This window comes from Salvelinus namaycush, chromosome 38 (assembly GCF_016432855.1).
Source record: "Salvelinus namaycush isolate Seneca chromosome 38, SaNama_1.0, whole genome shotgun sequence".
In the NCBI taxonomy this organism is placed as follows: domain Eukaryota; kingdom Metazoa; phylum Chordata; class Actinopteri; order Salmoniformes; family Salmonidae; genus Salvelinus; species Salvelinus namaycush.
In genome coordinates, this window is record NC_052344.1 from 24964246 (window position 1) to 24987617 (window position 23372).

The 23372-nt window shown below is 43.4% G+C and overlaps 1 protein-coding gene across 5 annotated transcripts in view; it reads left to right on the forward strand.

The window, feature by feature from the left end:
* Window positions 1-23372, forward strand: part of LOC120032125 (plasma membrane calcium-transporting ATPase 1-like) — a 55974-nt gene that overhangs the window by 14555 nt on the left and 18047 nt on the right. For 3 of the 5 annotated variants that reach the window (XM_038978068.1, XM_038978071.1, XM_038978067.1), the window contains exons 2-9: window positions 894-1341; window positions 10074-10271; window positions 11684-11941; window positions 12570-12695; window positions 14761-14919; window positions 16943-16975; window positions 19271-19426; window positions 19676-19890. In XM_038978068.1, the coding sequence (XP_038833996.1) occupies window positions 1155-1341; window positions 10074-10271; window positions 11684-11941; window positions 12570-12695; window positions 14761-14919; window positions 16943-16975; window positions 19271-19426; window positions 19676-19890 (1332 nt within the window). In that variant the 5' untranslated portion in view covers window positions 894-1154. Of the gene's footprint in view, window positions 1-893; window positions 1342-10073; window positions 10272-11683; window positions 11942-12569; window positions 12696-14760; window positions 14920-15067; window positions 15107-16942; window positions 16976-19270; window positions 19427-19675; window positions 19891-23372 lie in introns of those variants that run through there. The other 2 variants (XM_038978069.1, XM_038978070.1) reach the window with 2 other exon arrangements.

Sequence of the window (23372 nt, forward strand, 5' to 3'; positions counted from 1 at the left end):
CTCTCGCCAGAATCTTATCAAAACAAGCCCAATGCATTTCTGTCGCCTGCCTTCCAGCCTTGGGACGACTGCCTTTTTGTTAGGGCTCTGAAATAAGCATCTCGTCATTATATACAGATCTCTGATAGTATTTTCTGTCACATTTTACTATTTGTGAAAAATTGAACCGTTTGTTAACCGGTTAATGAGGGTCAGTTAGTCGGCAGCCAAATTGATCCCTAACAGTAAGGTAATTACTGAATAGCGGAGGTGCATAAAGATGGCGGCCCTCATGCACTTACGACAAATTACTCGTTTTGCTAAGTTTCCACTACATGTACATTGCTCAATAGTGCAAAGTCAGTATTTTTTTGTCCGTTTTTTTATGGATATTAGCAGAGTAGACATAATCCAAATTGTTGCTTCAAGTTGCTGGTCATTTGGAAAAAAATTGAAAGGGGGTTTGTTCTGATTTATTAGCACTTTAACTACGGTGGGCGATATGGATCAAACTTAGTGGATAGTGCTAAAACGATGTCTTATCTGAATTCTGCCGCCTTTATGCACATTTGTCATAGGGCTCAAGGAAAATACTCATGTTGAATAATAACATGTCAGCCCTGTCTGTCCATGAGTTTAAATGGCTGACTGCTTCCCACGGCGGTGTGCCTCAAATAAGTATAATATTTTCTCTTCAAAAGGATAGCATATCAAGTTGAGTCTTTGCCAGTGACCTGTGGTTCCTACAGTCTATTTTCAGTGGTGCTGTGAACGACTACAAGCGTCTTTACCTGATAGTTTGGATTATATCATCAGTGTGACTTGTGACTTTTTCATAAGTGCTGGTATATTATTGAAATTAAACATGCCATTTGAATTCTGAATGACCAAATGTACGTTTTCTCTCCTTTCAGATCCTCGAATGCTGTCTTCTCTCTGAGTCTGTGTGTGAACCTCGGTCAACATGAAAGAATAGGGCCACGGTCTGAGGGAAATGGCTTTTGATCTGTCCAAGTCCTTCTACCTGGAGTCTCCTCATTTCACCACCATCATCGTCTGAAGGACTTGTAGCTGTTTATGGGAACTACTGCTGGGCTCGCTCGCTGAGGATTTTAGCTCTCCCTTTGGGACGCCATTTTTCACTGTAGCCGACGGAGCGCACGCAGAGGGACATTATGGCAAACAACTCCTACAGCGGCGTGAAGAACTCCACGGCCAACCAACATGGGGACTTTGGCTGCTCGCTAAAGGACCTGCGGTCGCTCATGGAACTGCGGGGGGTAGAGGCAATAGGCAAAATCGGGGAAAGTTATGGGGACGTTCAAGGACTCTGCACCCGATTGAAAACGTCACCTGTAGACGGTAGATACCGCCTCATTCTATTTCTCAACCAATTCACCTTCATCACTCTTCATTTGGATTAGATCTGTTGTTCTTGAATGCTAGTTGTGAATGCTAGTGACACGTGTGGTTATGAAAGTGTTTCATGGCAAAAATGCATTGCTTGGCAAGCATGTCATTGGGCCGTGTCATCCACAGCACCTTGACATCACTTCCTTGGAAAGCTGGTGTCCTAGTAGACAGGTGGTCGGGGGGAGGGTGGCACTGACCCGGTCCAGGCCTTGAGCTATTCCTGGGTTTGTGTATCTCTTTCTCTCTCTTTTTTCACCTCTGGTGCGTGGAGGAAGGCTTCAGACAGACCAGCTGTCTGCCTGGGCACAGTACCAGGCTCTGCAGGTCAATGTTCCACATGTGGGGACAGGACAGGATGATGTGCGCGGCTAGTAACTGGTTTAACGTTGTCGTGTGGGCAAGACATGAGCTCATCTCCGGAACTGGTCTGCTGGCCTGTTCCGTTCTGCTCTGCCTCTCTCCAGCAGCATGGCATGCTTTTATCCCCCTTTCGCCATGCCCTGGAGACGAGGGTTGAAAACACATTACCAGAGTCTGTCCGAGAGTTCCTTCCTGCTGTAGCCGGGGCTCAGGTCTCTCAGGGCTCTCCCCAGCAATGTCTCGCTCCCTGTAGCAGCTAATCTAGAAAAATGCCACTGCTTTTAAAGTGTGTGTGTATATTAGTCCCTACCACCAATGCAATATTTATCCTATTTTTAAAAGTGGGTAAGCAGCATCACTGTTCCGTTCCTCAGGGACATTCCATGTTGTCTGCTTTATATCCTGCCTGTGTGTGTAGGCGCTGATCCCCTCTGTTCACTCAGCAGATCTGGCCATGCCAAGTGTGTGGAAAAAGTGCAGAGTCACTTTACATCAGGGACTTGCCTGTGTAGAGCCTCTCCTGCATACATTGGTTTACTGCTCTCTCTCCAGTCTCCACATAGAAGTTGTTGTGCCTAATCGCCGGCATGACCTGGAGTGAACTCTTGGGGGAGGGGATTTTCTGTTTGATCCAAGATTAAAATGGCACTGCATATCCACCACAGTCAGTGCCCTGCACTGTTTCAGTACTCGTAGTGAATGGCCTGTACCACATCTGTTTGTAGGTTCTACAAACCCCTGTGCCACATTCATTTGTTGGTTTGAACTTCAGATGTGGCACAGGGGATTGTAGGTTTGAACATCAGATAGGTTTGTATTAGAGTTAACATACCATTATAGTATATACAATATTTAAATGATTTGGACAATGGTTGCCCCATTTCATCATTTTTTTTTTTTTTTTTTATCATATTCATAGCTGACATTCTTTAAAAAGGAAAAGCCCCACTCGCTCACTATTAAAAACTCATTGTTTTATTCAAGTTAAAATATTGCACCTTCCCAGCAGTGCACTATTCAATATCAAAATAGTTCAACTAAAAAAGAAATGTGAGAAATAAGAAAATAAGAAAAAAACAAGAGAATGTGATCTATATACAGCGTCAGTGCCAGTAGCAAATTTACAATGATCATCGTCTAAACTGAGCATCTGTGTCAACCGGTTGAAATGCCAAACAGAAAGGCTACTCATACTTGAGGCTTGAATGATCCCACATGTCCTAGATCAGTCCGTTATGGTACATGTCCTCTCCTGCCCTTTATTCAGTGAGTATTGAAACAAGACCATTAACAGCCAGAAGTATATAGGCCTAGTCATAGCTGGATTCTGTTCTGCCAGCTCAGTGTCAAAGTGCCAGAGTAAGGCTCCAACTGGGGTTTTAATGTACATGTGTCAATTGCAAGGATTTGTTGAGCACTTTGTATTTGGGCATTTTTGGTGAATTGTAAGATTTGTAGAACTTGTAATGACAAAGCAGGGGATCTGTACAGGGCCATGCCTTGTATGATATTGTGGTTGGTCGATTTATTTTGTCTTGATCTACAGTACCAGTCAAAAGTTTGGACACACCTACTCATTGAAGGGTTTTTCTTTATGTTTACTATTTTCTACATTGTAGAATAATAAAGACATCAGCACTATGAAATAACACATGGAATCATGTAGTAACCAAACCAGTACGTACTGGTACTTTATGCCAGCTAGAGACAATTTAGTGTAAGTAGTCATGACAGTTGGTGTTTTATTAAGGATAAGCGAGGGTCAGATCAGGTAGGGTTATCTGTCCATTTGAGTTGGGCCTTGTGCATGTTCAGAAACTATTGTTGTAGTAGTGCCCTTCCCTGTGTCATGTAAAAATGTTCCCAAATCTCCTTTTCACTTTCTGATTTCTGACTGTTCTGCTTGATTGTGATGTCATTTTGTAAAATTACTCACATCCTGAAAATTGTCACAGTTCAATAATTGCATGCACGTCTGCTTATGTGGATGGCTGAGCTCGTGCGGCTGTCTCTCCCACCCCCTCGGCCTTAATTAGCTAGCTATGGGTTTATTTAGCTATGCAAACAAGCTATAACTGCACACCTCTGACAACAAACCATCTCGATCAGCTTGACCACGAATTATGCTAGCTAGCTAATTGAGGGTGTGGAGAGACATCCGCACAAGCACAGGCATCCACCTAAGCAGACGCGCATGCAATTATTGAACTGTGACAATTTTTAGGCTCAGAGAAATGTACATGTCACGATCGATCAGAACACAGTCAGAACAATCAGAACGTGAATATTGGGAGACAATTGAATTGGGCACATTCTGACATGACACCCTGCCCCTGATAAGCTAGAATAGCTCCACATTGTTTCCTCCACTACTTGGCTGGGTGCCCCAGAGTTTTTGACACATGTATTTCAATCAGCTCATTCACTATTGGCCCAGGAAATGAAGCCGTCATTTAAGATTACTGCCAGCTTGACAATCGAAAAAGGATTGCTAATTAGTTATTAGGCCATTTCTCCATTCTAAATCCCAGTACTTAAACTAATCTTTTGTCCACTTCCAACTTTTTATTTGGAAAATATGCTTTCTTTGCTGGTTACAGTATTACTAGGGACAGCATTGACATTTTATTTTAAAGGGAGCAGGCCTTCCTATAACCCTTGAATGTCACACTATATTTAGGCCAGAATACTATATGTACTCACCAGACCTCCACAAGGCTATTTTCTACACTGTAACCACAATCTTTCTCCTTTTACTAGAGCCAGTAACATAATTCCCAAGGATGTTTCTCCCTATTATTTCGGCACTGAACAGACTGTTCTTCTGTCCCTTAACCATATTCTTCTGTATAAGCTGAATTTTAAAAAGCTCTGCTCCTGAGCAATAATATTATTGCCAATCTTAGGGAACGCGTTAATGCAGAGTTGTTTTTCACACAGGAAACAAAAGATAAAAAATGTAAGAAATATCTTGTGTTTTGTGAAACGCAGCTCTGAAATGCTTCTAATTGTCATTTCTGTCATTTCATCTTCATACTCATTTTGTGCTTTCGTTGCGCTTCTCCACTCGGATGAGAAATCTTGGCTCATCGTCAGACCAATCAATTTCCTGCACTCAGGAACGGCCATTCTATCAGCAGACAGCGCTCAGACTGATGTGTAGCTACTTTTTTTGGTGTTCTTTTCTCCGGTAAAATGTAATATTAACTGGCTACTTTCTTTTATAAACATTTGAAATATGATGGCCATGCATAATTTTTTGCAAAAAAGCTAATATACTTGTGCGGCTGCTAGCCAAAATAGCATTGCACTTCAGTTGTCATCTGATCAAATTGTAGCCATTTTCTGCTGAATGCAACTATAGTAGCTCACCCCTAATCACTATCAAAGCAAAAAAACACGGCCACTTTCAATCTAAAACGCAGGTGAAACGGTTTAAAACGCAGATTGATGGTCTGCGTTTTGATTTCTGAAAGCTAATGCAATCCCTGAATCTTCTCAGATTGCCCGCTCATTCTTTCACTATTGTTCAGTAGACATATTTTGGGTGCTACTACATTTATCTGGTGATAAATCTCGTGGGAGTGCTGCAATACCCATCTGCCTGCAGATTGATTTACCTGTTATCTCTGGCTTTAAAGTCCCTTCAGCAGGGTAGTTGATTGATCACTTCTGGGTTTGTCTCTGGTTATTGGTGATTTCATGGTGTTTTGTTTTTGAACCTACCTGTACTTTTTAAGCTGTGTCAGTCTTGCTAGTATCGTTCTCTTTTGAAACCAAGGCTAACACAGAATCTCTGGTAGACTTTTCGCAGAATGCTGATGGAACACAAAAGTATGTTTCCTAATTGTTAGGGCAAGATTGTCAAATGAAAACTTTTCTTGCTACTGTCTATAGCGGGGCTTCCCAAACTCGGTCCTGGGCCCCCCGGGTACATGTTTTGGTTTTTGCCATAGCACTACACAGCTAATTTCAAATAACCAACTCATCATCCAGCTTTGATTATTTGAATAAGCTGTGTAGTGCTACGGTCCTGTAGGTTTTCACTCCAACCCTTAATCTAGTGCATGGTGCACTTGATTCTAATAATTAGCTGGTTGATAAGGTTAGTTAGTTACAACTGGGGTTGGAGTGAACCTATAGGAGGGTAGCTCTCCAGGAACAGGGTTGGAGAACCCTGGTCTAATACGACTCCATTCCTCCAGACTCCAAACAGAAATCATTTTTATTGTAGCCCTGGACAAGCACACCTGATTCAACTTGTCAAATAATTGTCAAGCGCTAAATGAGTTGAATGAGGTATGTTTGTGCCAGTCTACAACTAAAATGTGTGCTGTTGGGGCTGCTGGAGGACTTTTACTGAACTAGAAATAGCACGTTTGTTATAAAGATGGACGCCTGCTAGGGGAAGCTATTCTAGATAGCTATTCTAGGAAGCTACCCGCCTCCCGGGTGGCGCAGTGGTCTAGGGCACTGCATCGCAGTGCTAGCTGCGCCACCAGAGTCTCTGGGTTCGCGCCCAGGCTCTGTCGCAGCCGGCCGCAACCGGGAGGTCCGTGGGGCGACGCACAATTGGCATAGCGTCGTCCGGGTTAGGGAGGGTTTGGCCGGTAGGGATATCCTTGTCTCAGTATGTTAAAATGTATGCACTCTACTGTAAGTCGCTCTGGATAAGAGCGTCTGCTAAATGACTAAAATGTAAAATGTAGATGTCTCCTCTCTCTGTCTGCGGAGATCATGTAGCCTCAGCTGTTTTGCCCAAATCATTTTACCACCTGCACCACGAGTGAAGTCCAGAGGGCTAATTTTAAACCACAGTGTCGGCAGAATAGGACAGTACTTGGAGGGGTTAAGCGGGGACAAGTCGATTATTAAAGAGTTAATGAATAGCCGCGCGGGTGACTGGTGATGGACTTTCAAATAGCTAAATGATTCCAACGCTAACATGATTTTAACCTTTTTGTTTTGTCATACGTCCTCTTGCCTAAATCATTCTCTTGTCATTAATGTTTATTTCACTAATGTGGGGATGGGGGGGTGGAATGATCAAGCTGTAAACGGTGAGTCATCAGCAGCGGCGGCACCTCATCCACACGGGGGGGGGGGGGAACTGCATTGCTGCCCCTCGACCCACTTTAACGTGTAAACACACACAGAAATAGGAATTTATTACGAGATACAGTTTGACGCACACATAGACAGCAGCTATAAAACGTCATTTTTTTTGATCTGCAAACAATCAGTCAAATGACTAATATCATGGGGTTTACATTATAGGCTAATTGCTGTAAGTAGGCTTTGAGCAGCAGCGCAATATTCTACTCTATTGCTCACTACTTGTTGTTCTGTGGGGTGAATTCCAGCATGCTCTCCACTAGGGGTTTGATGTAATACTGTGAATAGAGTGGTCTTGACGTGGCCAAATTGCCCCGTCTCCTGTACTCAACATTACACTGGATGTTGCAGTAGCACGTTCAAAAGTTGATTCTGACAGCTCCTTCTGGCAGAGAATCGTATCTCAGCAGGTGTGCATGCACCTTCTCCTCCATTCTATCCTCCTCTCTCCTCCACACTGCTGCTCTGCAATGCTGACTAATTACCCACTGCTACACGTGATGTCATTGCTCAGTGCTTGCCTGCAGACTCTGAGCACTTGCTGACCCTTCTGCTGCTGTTCGATCTCCATTCATTAGACTGGGAGCCTCATCCTCCCAACTGACTCCCTACAGCCTCCCAGTCTAGTCTCCCACTCTTCATTAGTCCATGTCTGTCTGTCTCTAGCTATCTCTAGTCTCTCTGTTGCGCTCTTAGAGCCTGCTTCAAACCTCCAATACATCTCCCAGAACACTTTTGATTAGTCTCTCTTCTCTCTGTCTTTCTCTCCATCTGCCTCCACAGTTCAGTATGCTTAAGTAGAGGTCAAAAAGCCACATCAAATGTATAGAAGTGTTTTGAATCTGACTGTGGAGAGCAGTCGTTTGAGTGAGCTGTACGGCAAGCGGAATGCTCTCTGCACACAAATGAATGGGTCTGCAGAGCAGTCGGGCCTTGTCACGTTGAATGTGAGACAATGATCGGGCCTTGCTGTGACTGTCTGAATGTAAAAATTATCACTGCATCTCCAGTTATCAATCTGAATTCAATCATTGACACAGGAAAGTCACTTGTGATTTATCTTAATATTATGACTCCTCAAATTTTTATTTTTGTATCCTGGAATTCTACCCTTGAAAAATCTGAGACCGTGGCTCCGGTTGACTTGTCATTTTGCAGAAGTAGAACGTGTATTGTCGCCGGGTGGCATTGTTTATTTGGCACTGCACGACCTGTCAGAAATGCTGATGCCCTGTGGGTGCTTGTTTTCAGGAGCCCTGCCACAGAATACGGCTGGTTGGTATTAGAGGTCGACCGATTTTATGATTTTTCAACGCCGATACCGATTTATTGGAGGACCAAAAAAAGCCGATACCAATTAATCGGGCTTTAAAAATAAAAAATATTTTAAATTAATTAATTTGTAATAATGACAATTACAACAATACTGAATTAACACTTTAACTTAATATAATACATCAATAAAATCGATTTAGCCTCAAAAAAATATGTTCAATTTGGTTTAAATACTGCAAAAACAAAGTGTTGGAGAAGAAAGTAAAAGTGAAATATGTGCCATGTAAAAAAGCTAAAGTTTAAGTTCCTTGCTCAGAACATGAGAACATATGAAAGCTGGTGGTTCCTTTTTAACATGAGTCTTCAATATTCCCAGGTAAGAAGTTTTAGGTTGTAGTTATTATACGACTATTTCTCTCTCTACCATTTGTATTTCATATACCTTTTGACTATTGGATGTTCTTATAGGCACTTTAACTATTGCCAGTGTAACAGTATAGCTTCCGTCCCTCTCCTCGCCCCTACCTGGGCTCGAACCAGGAACACATCGACAACAACCACCCTCGAAGCATCGTTACACATCGCTCCACAAAAGCCGCGGACCTTGCAGAGCAAGGGGAACAACTACTTCAAGGTCTCTGACGTCACCGATTGAAACACTTAGCGCGCACCCCGCTAACTAGCTAGCCATTTCACATCGGTTACACCAGCCTAATCTCGGGAGTTGATAGGCTTGAAGTCATAAACAGCTCAATGCTTGAAGCACAGCGAAGAACTGCTGGCAAAACGCACGAAAGTGCTGTTTGAATGAAAGGCTTACGAGCCTGCTGCTGCCTACCACCGCTCAGTCAGACTGCTCTATCAAATCATAGACTTAATTATAACATAACACACAGAAATACGAGCCTTAGGTCATTAATATGGTCAAATCCGGAAACTATCATTTAAAAAACAAAACGTTTATTCTTTCAGTGCAATTACGGAACCGTTCTGTATTTTATCTAACGGGTGGCATCCATAAGTCTAAATATTCCTGTTACATTGCACAACCTTCAATGTTATGTCATAATTACGTAAAATTCTGGCAAATTAGTTTGCAACAAGCCAGGCGGCCTAAACTGCTGCATATACCCTGACTCTGTTGCACAGAACGCAAGAGAAGTGGCACAATTTCCCTAGTTAAAAGAAATTCATGTCAGCAGGCAATATTAACTAAATATGCAGGTTTAAAAATATATACTTGTGTTTTGATTTTAAGAAAGGTGTTGATGTTTATGGTTAGGTACACATTGGTGCAACGGCAGTGCTTTTTTCGCAAATGCTCTTGTTAAATCACCCGTTTGGCGAAGTAGGCTATGATTCAATGATAAATTGCACCGCATTGATTATATGCAACGCAGGACAAGCTAGATAAACTAGTAATATCATCAACCATGTGTAGTTAATTAGTGATTATGTTAAGATTGATTGTTATTTATGAGATACGTTTAATGCTAGCTAGCACCTTACTTTGACTCCTTGCTGCACTCGCATAACAGGTAATCAGCCTGCCACGCAGTCTCCTCATGGAGTGCAATGTAATCGGCCATGATCGGTGTCCAAAAATGCCGATTACCGATTGTTATGAAAACTTGAAATCGGCCCAAATTATTGGCCATTCCGATTAATCGGTCGACCTCTAGTTGGTATTCATTGAATCTTCCATCTTTCTGATCCTGGCCATTTTCATTTAATTCATTCAGCAAATTTCTACATGCATGGTTGTTGAGGTTAATGAGGCATTGGATATTGCCATTATTTTCCTCCAGACTTGTTGTCTGTGGGTATGGTAATGATTGTCAAATATACATCTCAATGGTAAACTAAGAAAATGTAAAAACACAAATGTACTGGCTTAATTTAATCTAATTCTATCTCTCTCTTTCCCCCAGGTTTAAGTGGGCAGCCCGCAGACATCGAAAAAAGAAAAGAAGTGTTCGGGCAGAACTTAATACCTCCGAAAAAGCCCAAAACATTTCTTCAATTAGTTTGGGAAGCATTGCAAGATGTAACACTGATTATCCTGGAAGTGGCAGCCATAGTTTCATTAGGCCTTTCTTTCTATAGACCTCCAGATGCCGAAAGAGAACGTAAGCAACACCTCTATTTACGTCTTCTACTTGATGCCTAGGCAGTAGTGGAGTTAACTTTGTGGTTGTCTGACCAGCCTGTGCTGGCTCAGATGTTTTCTTTTTAAATCGGAGCACTTTGGATCGCCCTGATAGTTTGTAAACCACCTACAGTGACTTCAGAAAGTATTCACACCCTTGACTTTTTCCACATTTTGTTACAAGGTGGGATTAAAATTGATTTAATTGTCTTTTTTTTTGTCAACGATCTGAACAAAATGTCCCAAACATACTGATTTGTATTCAGGACATAGTTAATTTCTTTGCCACATTTTTTGCAGTTTTACTATAGTGCCTTATTGCAAACAGGATGCATGTTTTGTACTATTTTATTCTGTATAGGCTTCCTTCTTTTCACTCTGTCATTTAGGTTAGTATTGTGGAGTAACTACAATTTTGACCAATCCTCAGTTTTCCCATAGGGCGGTGCACAATTGGCCCGGGTTTGGCCGGGGTAGGCCATCATTGTAAATAAGAATTTGTTCTTAACTGACTTGCCTAGTTAAATAAAATAAATTAAAATGAAGTCACCATTGGCCTCATGGTGAAAATCCTGAGTGATTTCCTTCCTCTCCGGAAACTGAGTCAGGAGGGACGCCTGTATCTTTGTAGTGACTGGGTGTATTGATACACCCTCCAAAGTGTAATTAATAACTTCACCATGCTCAAAGGGATATTCCATGTCTGCTTTTTATTTTATTTGTACCCATCTACCAATAGGTACCCTTCTTTGCGAGGCATTGGAAAACCTCCCTGGTCTTTGTGGTTGAATCTGTGTTTGAAATTCACTGCTTGACTGAGGGACCGTACAATTATCTGTATGTGTGGGGTACAGAGATGAGGTAGTAATTCAAATATCATATTGAACACTATTGCACACAGTGAGTCCATGCAACTTTTTATGTGACTTATTAAGCAAATCTTTACTCCTGAACTTATTTAGGCTTGCCATAACAAGGGGTTGAATTATTGACTCAAGACATTATAGCTTTTCATTTAGAATTAATTTCTAAAAACATATTTCCACTTCGATGTTATGGAGTATTGTGTTTAGGCCAGTGACACAATCTCAATTTAAAATTCAGGCTGCAACACAACCAAATGTGGATCAAGTCAAGGGGTGTGAATACTTTCTGAAGGCACTGCAGGTGCCCATTGTACTGCACTGTGTACATTTTATTTGTATTTTGACTTAAATTCACTGCAAAGGGATAGTTTATTTAAAATAAATTCTGCGTACGGCAATTCCGTCTGGGTCTGGTTGTCACCCGTTTACTATTTAATTACCAACATTTAATGATATGTGTTCAGATTTTGTCTGTTAGACACCTGGCAGTGTATCCCTGTAACTGTGTGCTTTGATCCTTATGCAGACTGTGGGAGCGCAGCTGGAGGGGTGGAGGATGATGGTGAGGCAGAGGCGGGCTGGATCGAAGGCGCCGCCATCCTGCTGTCGGTCGTCTGCGTGGTGCTGGTGACAGCGTTCAACGACTGGAGCAAAGAGAAGCAATTCCGCGGCTTGCAGAGCCGCATCGAACAAGAGCAGAAGTTTGCTGTTGTCCGCGGCGGCCAAGTCATCCAAATCCCCGTGGCTGAGATTGTGGTCGGTGACGTTGCACAAATAAAATACGGTAAGAGGCACCTCTTCTGCGTCCCAAATGGCTCCCTATATAAGTGCACTACTTTTGACCCAAGCCCCATGGGCCCTGGTCAAAAGTAGTCAACTATGGCCACCCGGGGTGTCACTACAGACCCGGGTTCGATCCCAGGCTGTGTCACAACCGGCCGTGACTGGGAGTCCCATAGGGCGGTGCACAATTGGCCCACCGTCGTCCGTGTTGGGGGAGGGTTTGGCTGGGGGTGCTTGCTTTGGCCCATTGCACTCTAGCGACTCCTTGTGGCGGGCAGGGCGCCTGCAGGCTGACTTTCGGTCGTCTGTTGAACGACGTTTCCTCCGACACATTGGTGCGGCTGGCTTCTGGGTTAAGTGGGCATGTGTTAAGAAGCGTGGTTTGGCGGGTCATGTACGACTCGATCTTTGCCTCCCGAGCCTGTTGGGGAGTTGCAGCGATGAGACAAGATCGAAATTGGGGAGAAAAAATAATAAGTAGTCCACTACATAGGAGATAGGAAGACATTTAGGACCCAGTTACCTGTTATTGGCAAGGATGAATTGACCAGAGTGTGTAATGTATTCTGTTTTCAGCCACACGTCTTGTGAATTCATAAAGGAATATTTATTCTGTTTGTGTCTCCCAGGTGATCTCCTGCCCTCGGATGGTATTCTTATTCAAGGAAATGATCTCAAAATCGATGAGAGCTCCCTCACGGGGGAGTCGGACCACGTCAAGAAAACGCTGGATAGAGACCCCATGCTGTTGTCAGGTAGCTGTTCTATTCTTGTTCTTCTGCCTTGTTTTCTTATACTATGAAGCTCATGTGGTTGTAGATCAGTTGCCCAGCCTAGAATTGACCCCACACCTAATAGTGGAATAAAACATTTTACAACTTAAATATCATGCCAGGTACCCCACCCCTAATAGTGGAATAAAACATTTTTGCAACTGGAATAGAAGGCCAGGTACCCCACCCCTAATAGTGGAATAAACCAATTTTGCAACTGGAATAGAATGCCAGGCCCTTGATATATGATCTGACTTTGTCATGGAATGGGGTATCCAGGCAGTATCAAGCAATATTCTGAGCTAGAGTCCAGAAGTATTGTCAGGGAGTTCGGCGTTTTCCACAAAAATAAAGAGAACTCATAAGAAATATCTTGCTGTGTTTTGTAAAGGCAGATCTCAAATTCTGCTTATTGTAATCTCTGCTCTGCATCGGACTGGTGTGCTTCAGTTGCACTTCTACACTCTGATGAGAATGACATTGGTGAATTCAATCAGCAGAGAGTGCTCTGACTGATGTGTAGCTACTTTTCTTGGTCTAGCCTACGTTTCTCAGGTAAAATGCTATAGTAACTTCAAGAAATACATTAGGAAATGTAGCTGGTAAATATTAGAAATATGATGGACATGTATTGTTTTTGCAACTTTTACATTTTTTTTAAATTAAACTTATTTACTTATGTGGGTGCTAGCCAAATAGCGTTGCACTTCTGTTATCATCTGATGAAAATGAAGCGATTTTTCTGAGTGTGTTACACTAATGTATTTTCTGTGACTATTGAAGCAAAACAAAACTGACTTTCAATATAAAACGCAGGTGAAATGGTTTAAAACTCATATCTTGTTGATGGTCTGTGTTTTGAAAATGCATATTTCTGAACTCCAATAGGACCCCTGATTGTGGACCTGATGGTGTAGGTCCAGGACTACTTGAGCGCTGTGAAATATATATATATCTAAACCCTGTTTTATTTTGCCGTCCGAGGGTATTGCTCGTCTTGTCCCTAATCCCATTTTATGAAGGCACGTTGATCCTGTAATAAATGGGCTTTTTATGGTCAGATCCCCAAGGAGGAGATTTTAAAAGTGCTTGTTTGCCTCTCCCAGCCCCCTTTGGTCTCACCTCCAAGAGAGCCTGTCTGCCTTTAGTCTGTATCATCATCCCACCCAGTTCAGACCAGCCCCTGCCCAATTAATTAATTAACACCGGCATGGGGAGCTCTTAATGCACTTGTCTCTCTGTCTCAGTTGTGGGCATTAAACTCTGGAGAAAGCTACTGTTGTGTTGTGGGACTCATGTTTCCATTAATTCACTGAGGCTCACAATTGGCTTTTGATTAAAGGCTAGGAGTGTGCGAATGTGTTTGTGTGCTATCATCCAAGACGAGTATTTGAGGCTTGACTCTGCTTTTGAAATGTCATTCCAAAATGTGATATTATTACATTTGTATGCTCTCATATTTAGCTGTCAAAATAGGCCTACAGTTTTTCCGCTCAGATTTACTCAATGACCACAGGCTCCCGAATCCAGACCCAGGACTGGAAATATCCAAAAATATTCCTTACTATCAGTACCAATTTAAAGCAGATACATGAAGCCGGGAGCAACAGAGCTAGGCAGGGCACACTGCACTGTCCATGTAAGGGGGAATGTTGGTGCCTGTAGCATTAGCTAAGTAATAGTCTGGGAAACACCTGGCATTTACACTGTAGCATTAGCTAAGTAATAGTCAGGGGAACACCTAGCATTTACACTGTAGCATTAGCTAGGCGCCTGACTTTTTGGCCCTACCTCTCCTCTCTCTCTATCTGCAGGCAGGCACAAACATCATGCTTATCAGTATCCCCCAGGTTTACTCACTTTACCACAGGAATCAGCATCTAGGACTGCAAATGCCCACATTCCCCTATCCCCATAGAATTGTACTGTAATGGAAAATGTTAGCATAGTCCTAGTCTACATGGCTTTAGCTAAGTAATAGAAAGGAAAAGCCCTGGCAGTCTACCTCACCCCCCCCCCCCCCCCCTTATCTGTTTTCCCTCTGCAGGCACTCACGTCATGGAGGGCTCCGGCAAAATGCTGGTCACAGCCGTGGGTGAGAACTCTCAAACTGGAATAATCTTCGCTTTACTGGGCGCCTCGGAGGAAGATGACGATGACGAGGAGGAGAAGGAGGCTAAGAAGAAGGAGAAGAAAGAGAAGAAAAGTACGTTGACATTTCAGAGCGCGGCGGAATCGATTCATGATTCAGTTTTCTCTACCCATGCTTTTTTATCATTTTATTATGCCTTTGCCCGTCACACAAAGAATGAAGTTTTCCTCAACAGTCTTTTGTTGAATTTCTATAGATGCAGTTGATGTGCAGAGAAGTGTGAGGAAGCAGAGTCAGACAGGTAGAGAATCAGTGGCTTCTGTCTGGGCTGTACACTGCAGCAACACGGCAGCACCACTAATCACTTACTCACACAGCAGAGCAGACGGCACTGAGCTGACAGAGGAGAGAGGTTTGAACTAGAGCTAAGCTGAGCACAGGTCAGGTCTCAGCTGTGGTGGGACTTATTTTGGGAGAGCTGCTGCTTCAATGGGAATAGTTGGCAAGGCTTTACTTTAGCACTTGTTGCCGTGTTCAATGCTGCTATGCCTGTGCAGTCGACAGCCTTGTATTGAGTGTTTTCAGCTCACGATGGGATATATGCTGTTAGTGTGTGTTCTACATATAACCAAGTGCCTTCTGCCATTCTTTGTTCAGCAATTGTAGTTCTATTCAATCAAGGCCGTGTGTGTGTGTATACACTACATGACCAAAAGTATGTGGGCACCTGCTGGTCGAACATCTCATTCCAAAATCATTAATATGGAGTTGGTCCCCCCCTTTGCTGTCATAACAGGCTCCACTCTTCTGGGAAGGCATTCCACTAGATGGTGGAACATTGCTGCGGGGCCTGGCACGCAGTCGGCGTTCTAATTCATCCAAAAGATGTTTAATGGGGTTTGAGGTCAGGGTTCTGACAAACCATTTCTGTATGGACCTCGCTTTGTGCATGGGGGCATTGTCCTGCTGAAACAGCAAAGTGCCTTCCCCAAACTGTTGCTACAAAGTTGGAAACAGAATCGTCTCGAATGTCATTGTATGCTGTAGCGTTAAGATTTTCCTTCACAGGAACTAAGGGGCCCAGCCCGAACTATGAAAAACAGCCCCAGACCATTATTCCTCTTCCACCAAACTTTACAGTTGGTACAACGCATTGGAGCAGGTAGTGTTCTTCTAGAATCCACCAAACCCAGATTCATTTGTCGGACTACCAGATGATGAAGTGTGACTCGTCACTCCAGAGAATGTGTTTCCATTGCTCCGGAATCCAATGGCAGCGAGAGCTTTACACCTCTCCAGCCGACGCTTGGCATTACGCATGGTGATCTTAGGCTTGTGTGCGGCTGCTCGGCCATGGAAACCAGTTATTGTGTTGACGTTGCTTTGAGGCAGTTTGGAACTTGGTAGTGAGTGTTGCAACCGAGGACAGATTTTTACTCGCTTCAGCGGTCCCATTCTGTGAACTTGTGTGGCCTACCACTTCGCGGCTGAGCCGCTGTTGCTCCTAGACGTTTCCACTTCACAATAACAGCACTTACAGTTGACCGGGGTAGCTCTAGCAGGGCAGAAATTTGAACTGACTTGTTGGAAAGGTGGCATCCTATGACGCTGCCACGTTGAAAGTCAATGAGATCTTCAGTAAGGCCATTCTACTGCCAATGTTTGTCTATGGAGATTGAATGACTGTGTGCTCGATTTTATACACCTGTCAGCAATGGGTGTGGCTGAAATATCCAAATCCATTTATTTGAAGGGGTTTCCACATACTTTTGTATGTATAGTGTACATGTGTGCATACGTTTCAGGGTTTTGAAACAAGTTAATATACTTTAGTAGGATGTGGATCAATTTATGTAGTTTAAGGCTTTCGGTGTGTTTGTGTATGATAAAAGTGGCTGGCTGTAGTTCTATTGTGTGTGGTATGAGGCGAGGGTGTAAGAATGGCCTATTGGCTGGAGGAGCTGATTTAGAATGTGCGTGTCATAATGCAATCCCAGCATTCATCTGTTTGGCTTCTCATAAAAATTATTGGCGTCTCTCACGGTATCAAATCAAAATGGGAGATTTACATAATTGGAAATTTGCTCCCCAATAAGTGACTGACTCTCTTCCTCTGGATTTTACTTTCCATCCACAGAACAAGATGGAGCAGCCGAAAACCGCAAGAAAGGTGAGTGTAACAGGCCGGAGTGCGTTTTCATTTCCTTTTGACTTGGTTGCACGCTGCTACAGTACCTTGATCTGGTTTGCTCTACATTATTGCCTTCTCCTCAGCCCATTTAACAGTATTGGATTTTAGTTCAACCTTCACCTGTCGTTTAGCCTGGTGTCAGTAGGAGTAGCTTAATCTGTGTCGGGTCAGGTTGTTTCCCCATGCTACTCTGTGGCCTTGTGGGTCAGAGTGTGCGCGCCCGTTACTGGTCCATTCATTGTCTAGTCTGGGCCAGCATGTTACCTTCTCTCTCTCGCCCTCTCTGCCTTGCCTCCTCCAAGAATTTAGCTGCAGGTGCTGTTGAATTCAGCTATGGCGATTTAGCGAGGAGATTACAGCCCTGTAACAATCCTGGGGAAGAGCATCTTCTTTTTGGCCTTCTCGCTCCCTCTTTCTCTCTCTTATTGATTGAGGACGTAGCTGTCCAATCTGAACCCTTCATTCTATAGTACTCATAGACCTTGTCAGCTGTTCAGCGTCATGCTATTGTACGACCGTGAGACCCAGCTCTCTAAAGTCCATTGAGTCAGCCAGTGTCTACAGAGCGGCAGCTGTGCTGTTAGCTAGCAGAGCCTGTTCATTGAGGTCCTGGCGCTGCTCCTTTGTGCACAGATTCTGTCTTTGCCAGGAGTGAGCAGAATAATCCTTCAGTCTGGGATTACAGGCTGTGTAAATGCAGAACACACCACCTGGGAATATCGTGGCACCCATTCTGCAGATGCTGGCTGTGTGGCTCCTGGCATCAGCAAGGGAGGAGCCTGGGGATAGAATCGACTGGTGATATGTAATGACTGTTCAGTCAGTCCAGGGCTGGGAGAGAGACAGACAGTATATAATGACTGTTCAGTCAGTCCAGGGCTGGGAGAGAGACAGACAGTATATAATGACTGTTCAGTCAGTCCAGGGTTGGGAGAGAGACAGACAGTATATAATGACTGTTCAGTCAGTCCAGGGCTGGGAGAGAGGCAGACAGTATATAATGACTGTTCAGTCAGTCCAGGGCTGGGAGAGAGACAGACAGTATATAATGACTGTTCAGTCAGTCCAGGGCTGGGAGAGAGACGGACAGTATATAATGACTGGTCAGTCAGTCCAGGGCTGGGAGAGAGACGGACAGTATATAATGACTGGTCAGTCAGTCCAGGGCTGGGAGAGAGACGGACAGTATATAATGACTGGTCAGTCAGTCCAGGGCTGGGAGAGAGACGGACAGTATATAATGACTGGTCAGTCAGTCCAGGGCTGGTAGAGAGACTGGTGAAGCCGACACATTGATCCTCCCCTGCAGTGCTAGCCCTGGCAGGGCCAGAGATAATGATTTTATCATTTGGAGAGTTGGGTTAGAGATCAGCCCTGCTGGCCTGGCTAGCCCGCCTGCCCACCGTCAGACCAGGGGCTCAGCGTCTTCTATGTTACTTGGTCAGATGAGTCAAGGTGTCTGTTGGCGTTTTCAAACCTGGGAGGGAAGGGGGCTTTAGAGGAATTGAAATGGTGTCAGTCTGGCCACTGTCCCAGCGGATTCCACAGATCCCAGGGCTGCTGCTCTCTGAGTGGGAATATGGTAATTAGATTCCTACCAAATTACATTTTGGACCGGATTCAAAATTGCAATGACTTTTACCCCAAGTTCCCTTCCAAAAGCACTCCTCTGTGAATCGAAGCCAAAAGAAAAGGTTTGCAAAAAATATGGCACCCTGTCAATTCTCTTTGAAAATGACTCCTTATTGAATCACACTAAAGGACTGGAGAGATGGAACTACTTGTCATTGATTTTCCAACTTGCTTATCTCAACCCCGCCCCCCTCAACTTCTATGTCCAAAGTTTGTTTGCTTTAACAGTTATGCAGTGACTTGCTTTTTTAAATGAATGTGCAAGAATGAACAGTAATCAGGTTATGGTCAGTAGGCATGAAACAAGGAATGTTTTGAAATAGAAAAATTACAATGGGCCATTTGATTGTAAGTTGTACCTGTAAATCCTGTTTCAAAATCTTAGTTTGCGCTTGTTGCCTGCTGAACATGAGCCAGGTAGGCAGAAAGGCAAGGCTACTAGTGCTGGTTTTCCTTCCTTAACTGGTAGTTCATTCATCAGCTAATTGGTTGGCAAAACAGTCCAGTTGATTAGAACTAAAACATGAAAACCAGAAGCGTTCTCACCCTTGAGGGCTGGTAATTGAAACTGCAGTAGGAGTACCTCCATTCTGAGTCAGTCCAACCTTTAAGTCAACGTCCCCTCTCTTCTCTCCCCCTCAGCTAAAGCCGCGGACGGAGCCGCCATGGAGATGCAGCCGCTCAACAGCGACGAAGTCGACATCGACGAGAAGAGGAAATCCAACTTGAAGGAGAAGAAGGAGAAGTCCGTTCTCCAGGGGAAGCTAACCAAATTGGCAGTACAAATTGGCAAAGCCGGTCAGTGAACTTCTCTTTTCTCTCTCTCGCTGTCGCTCTCTCTCGCTGTCGCTCTCTCTCGCCGTTTCGCGAGAGACAAAACCGGGAGGGACGTACCTTAATTTGTCTAATAGAAACTTTAGTTTAGTTTGCAGAACATTTTCTGTTGACAGTAAACGTTTTGGCAACCGAATGGGTGTAATGATTACACTCCTGTTGATTTATATTGTGGATGAAGAGTGATGAGTCTCACTACTGTGTTCTCTCTAGGCCTGGTGATGTCTGCCATCACGGTCATCATCCTGGTTGTGCTGTTCGTGGTGGACACCTTCTGGGTGCAGGGCCTGCCCTGGCACAAGGACTGCACACCCATCTACATCCAGTTCTTCGTCAAGTTCTTCATCATCGGCGTCACCGTGCTGGTGGTGGCCGTCCCCGAGGGTCTTCCCCTGGCCGTCACCATCTCCCTGGCCTACTCTGTCAAAGTAGGTTCCCCTTCCGCCTCAGGGTCTGCAGCAAAAACACTACCAGACAATAAGCCATTTTATTAGTTGTAGTTGTCCGAATATGGAGTGTCTGTTAGGGCTGGATGATATATGGAGTAAATATAAAGATTAGCTGGCTACTCACTAGCACGTAGGCTTGTGCTTGAGAGATTGTTTATGAGATCTGTGTTGGGTTTCTATAATGCCTGTTGTAAGAAGTTAGTCATTATTAGTGGATGTGCATTATGCATGGTTCTTTTATTATATATATTTTTTCACTTGCTACACTTTTGAGCTTTGACTAGAAGCTACACGTGAAACGGATGTGTAGGCTACATGTGAGTCGTTTTTACAGGGCGCACTCATACCTGTCATAAAACTGTTTTATTAAAAAATAAATAATGCCATTTTTTCTCATTTAAACTTTATTTAACTAGGCAAGTCGGTTAAGAACAAATTCTTATTTTCAATGACGGCCTAGGAACAGTGGGTTAACTGCCTTGTTCAGGGGCAGAACGACAGATTTGTACCTTGTCAGCTCGGGGATTCGATCTTGAAACCTTTCGGTTACTAGTCCAACGCTCTAACCACTAGGCTCCCCTGCCATTCTTGTTACATTTGTTTACAAAATGGCATTTTCATAGACTTGAGAGCCAGATCAGTGATTATTGCAAAAAAGCAAGTTAAACTATTTGTATTAAATAATTAGTAGTTATGGTTGTGGAAGGCTTATATTTAGCTTAGGTATCATTCAATTATTCCTGACTGTTTGAAATGCAGTGTATTGAAGACACAGCTTATTTAGAGAAAAAGAAAAAAAACATTCATCAAACATCTCATTCCAAAATCCTGGGCATTAATATGGAGTTGGTCCCCCCTTTGCTGCTATAACAGCCTCCACTCTTCTGGGAAGGCATTCCACTAGATGTTGGAACATTGCTAAGGGGACTTGCTTCCATTCAGCCACGAGCATTAGTGAGGTAGGGCACTGATGTTGGGCTATTAGGCCTGTCTCCCAGTTGGCATTCCAATTTATCCCAAATGTGTTCGATCAGGGCTTTGTGCAGGCCAGTTAACCTTTCTAGCCCAGGGGTCACAACATTCCGCTGAAAAGGCAGCGCACGAAATTCAAAAATATTTTTTGAAAATATGTAACTTTCACACATTAACAAGTCCAATACAGCAAATGAAAGATAAACATCTTGTTAATCTATCCATCGTGTCCGATTTTAAAAATGTTTTACAGCGAAAACACAACATATATTTATGTTAGATCACCACCAAATCCAAAAAACACACAGCCATTTTTCCCAGCCAAAGATAGTCACAAAAGCAGAAATAGAGAAAATGAATCACTAACCTTTGATAATCTTCATCAGATGACACTCATAGGACATCATGTTACACAATACATTTATGTTTTGTTAGATAATGTGCATACTTATATCCACAAATCTGTTTACATTGGTGCCATGTTCAGAAATGCCTCCAAAATATCCGGAGTAATTACAGAGAGCCACGTCAAATAACAAGAAGTACTCATGTATCTTTCATCAAAGTTTATGATGTTTTACATATCATTAAAGATACACGTGTTCTTAATGCAACCGCTGTGTCAGATTTTAAAACTTTAGGAAAAAGCATACCATGCAATAATCTGAGACGGCGCTCAGAAATACACAACATTTCTCCGCCATGTTGGAGTCAACAGAAATACGAAATTACATCATAAATATTCCATTTGATGATCTTTCATCAGAATGCAGTGCCAGGAATCCTAGTTCCACAATAAATCGTTGTTTTGTTCGATAATGTCCATTACTAGTGTCCAATTAGCTACTTTTGCGAGCACGTTTAGTTCACATGTCCAAACGCAGGCGCCGGTCCAGGCGAACTCGGATGAAAACTTCAAAAAGTTATATTCCAGGTCGAATAAACTGGTCAAATTAAGTAGAGAATCAATCTTCAGGATGTTGTTGTCATATATATCCAATAACGTTCCAACCGGAGCATTCGTTTTTGTCTACAGAGTAATGGAACACATGGCCATATCATGACTAGCGCGCGTGACCAGGAACTAGCATTCTGCCAGACCACTGACTCAAATAGCTGCCATCCGGCCCCACATCACACTAGAGGCTTCATTCCACGTTCTACTGACTGTTGACATCTAGTGGAAGGCGTAGGAAGTGCGAACAGATCCATATCTTACTGGGATGTGAATACACGATGAGTTTAACATCAACCAGCCCCAGAATTTCCACTTCCTGTTTGGAAGTTTGCCTGCCATATGAGTTCTGTTATACTCACAGACATAATTCAAACAGTTTTAGAAACTTCAGAGTGTTTTCTATCCAATAGTAATAATAATATGCATATATTAGCATCTGGGACAGAGTAGGAGGCAGTTCACTATGGGCACGTGATTCATCCAAAGTGAAAATGCTGCCCCCTATCCCTAAAAAGTTAAGTTCTTCCACACCGATCTCAACAAACCATTTCTGTATGGACCCCGCTTTGCACAGGGGTTTTGTAATGCTGAAACCGGAAAGGGCCTTCCCCAAACTGTTGGAAGCACAGAATCATATTGAATGTCATTGTATGCTGTCACATTAAGATTTCCCTTCACTAGAACTAAGTGGCCTAGCCTGAACCATGAAAAATAGCCCCAGACCATTATTCTTCATCCACCAAACTTTACAGTTGGCACTATGTATTTGGGCAGGTAGTGTTCTCCTGGCATCCGCCAAACCCAGATTCATCCGTCGGACTGCTAGATGGTGTGAAGCGTGATACATCACTACCGAGAACGTGTTTACACTGCTCCGTAGTCCAATGGCGGCGAGCTTTACACCACTCCAGCCAACGCTTGGCATTGCGCATGGTGATCTTAGTCATGTGTGCGGCTGCTCGGCCATGGAAACCCATTTCATGAAGCTCCCGACTAACCGTTATTATACTGACGTTGCTTCCAGAGGTAGTTTGGAACTTGGTAGTGAGTGTTGCAACCGAGGACAGATTTTTACACGCTTCAGCACTCGGCGGTCCCGTTTTGTGAGCTTGTGTGGCCTACCACTTTGCGGCTGAGCCGTTGTTGCTCCTAGACGTTTCCACTTCACAATAACAGCACTTAAAGTTGACCGGGGCAGCTCTAGCAGGGCAGAAATTTGACATACTGACTTGTTGGAAAGGTGTTGAAAGTCAATGAGCTCTTCAGTAAGGCCATTTTACTGTCAATGTTTGTCAATGGAGATTGCATGGCTGTGTTCTTGATTTTATACACCTGTCAGCAACATGTGTGGCTGAAATGGCAGAATACACAAATTTGAAGGGGTGTCCACATACTTTTGTATATATAGTGTATATCATGACTCATCAATAAGTTTGAAAACATTTATTTTTAGGCCATATCGCCAAGCCATTGTGGCTGTGCAAGGTTACAATTCAACTTCCTGGTGGAGTTTTTACCGCAAGCAGTTTGA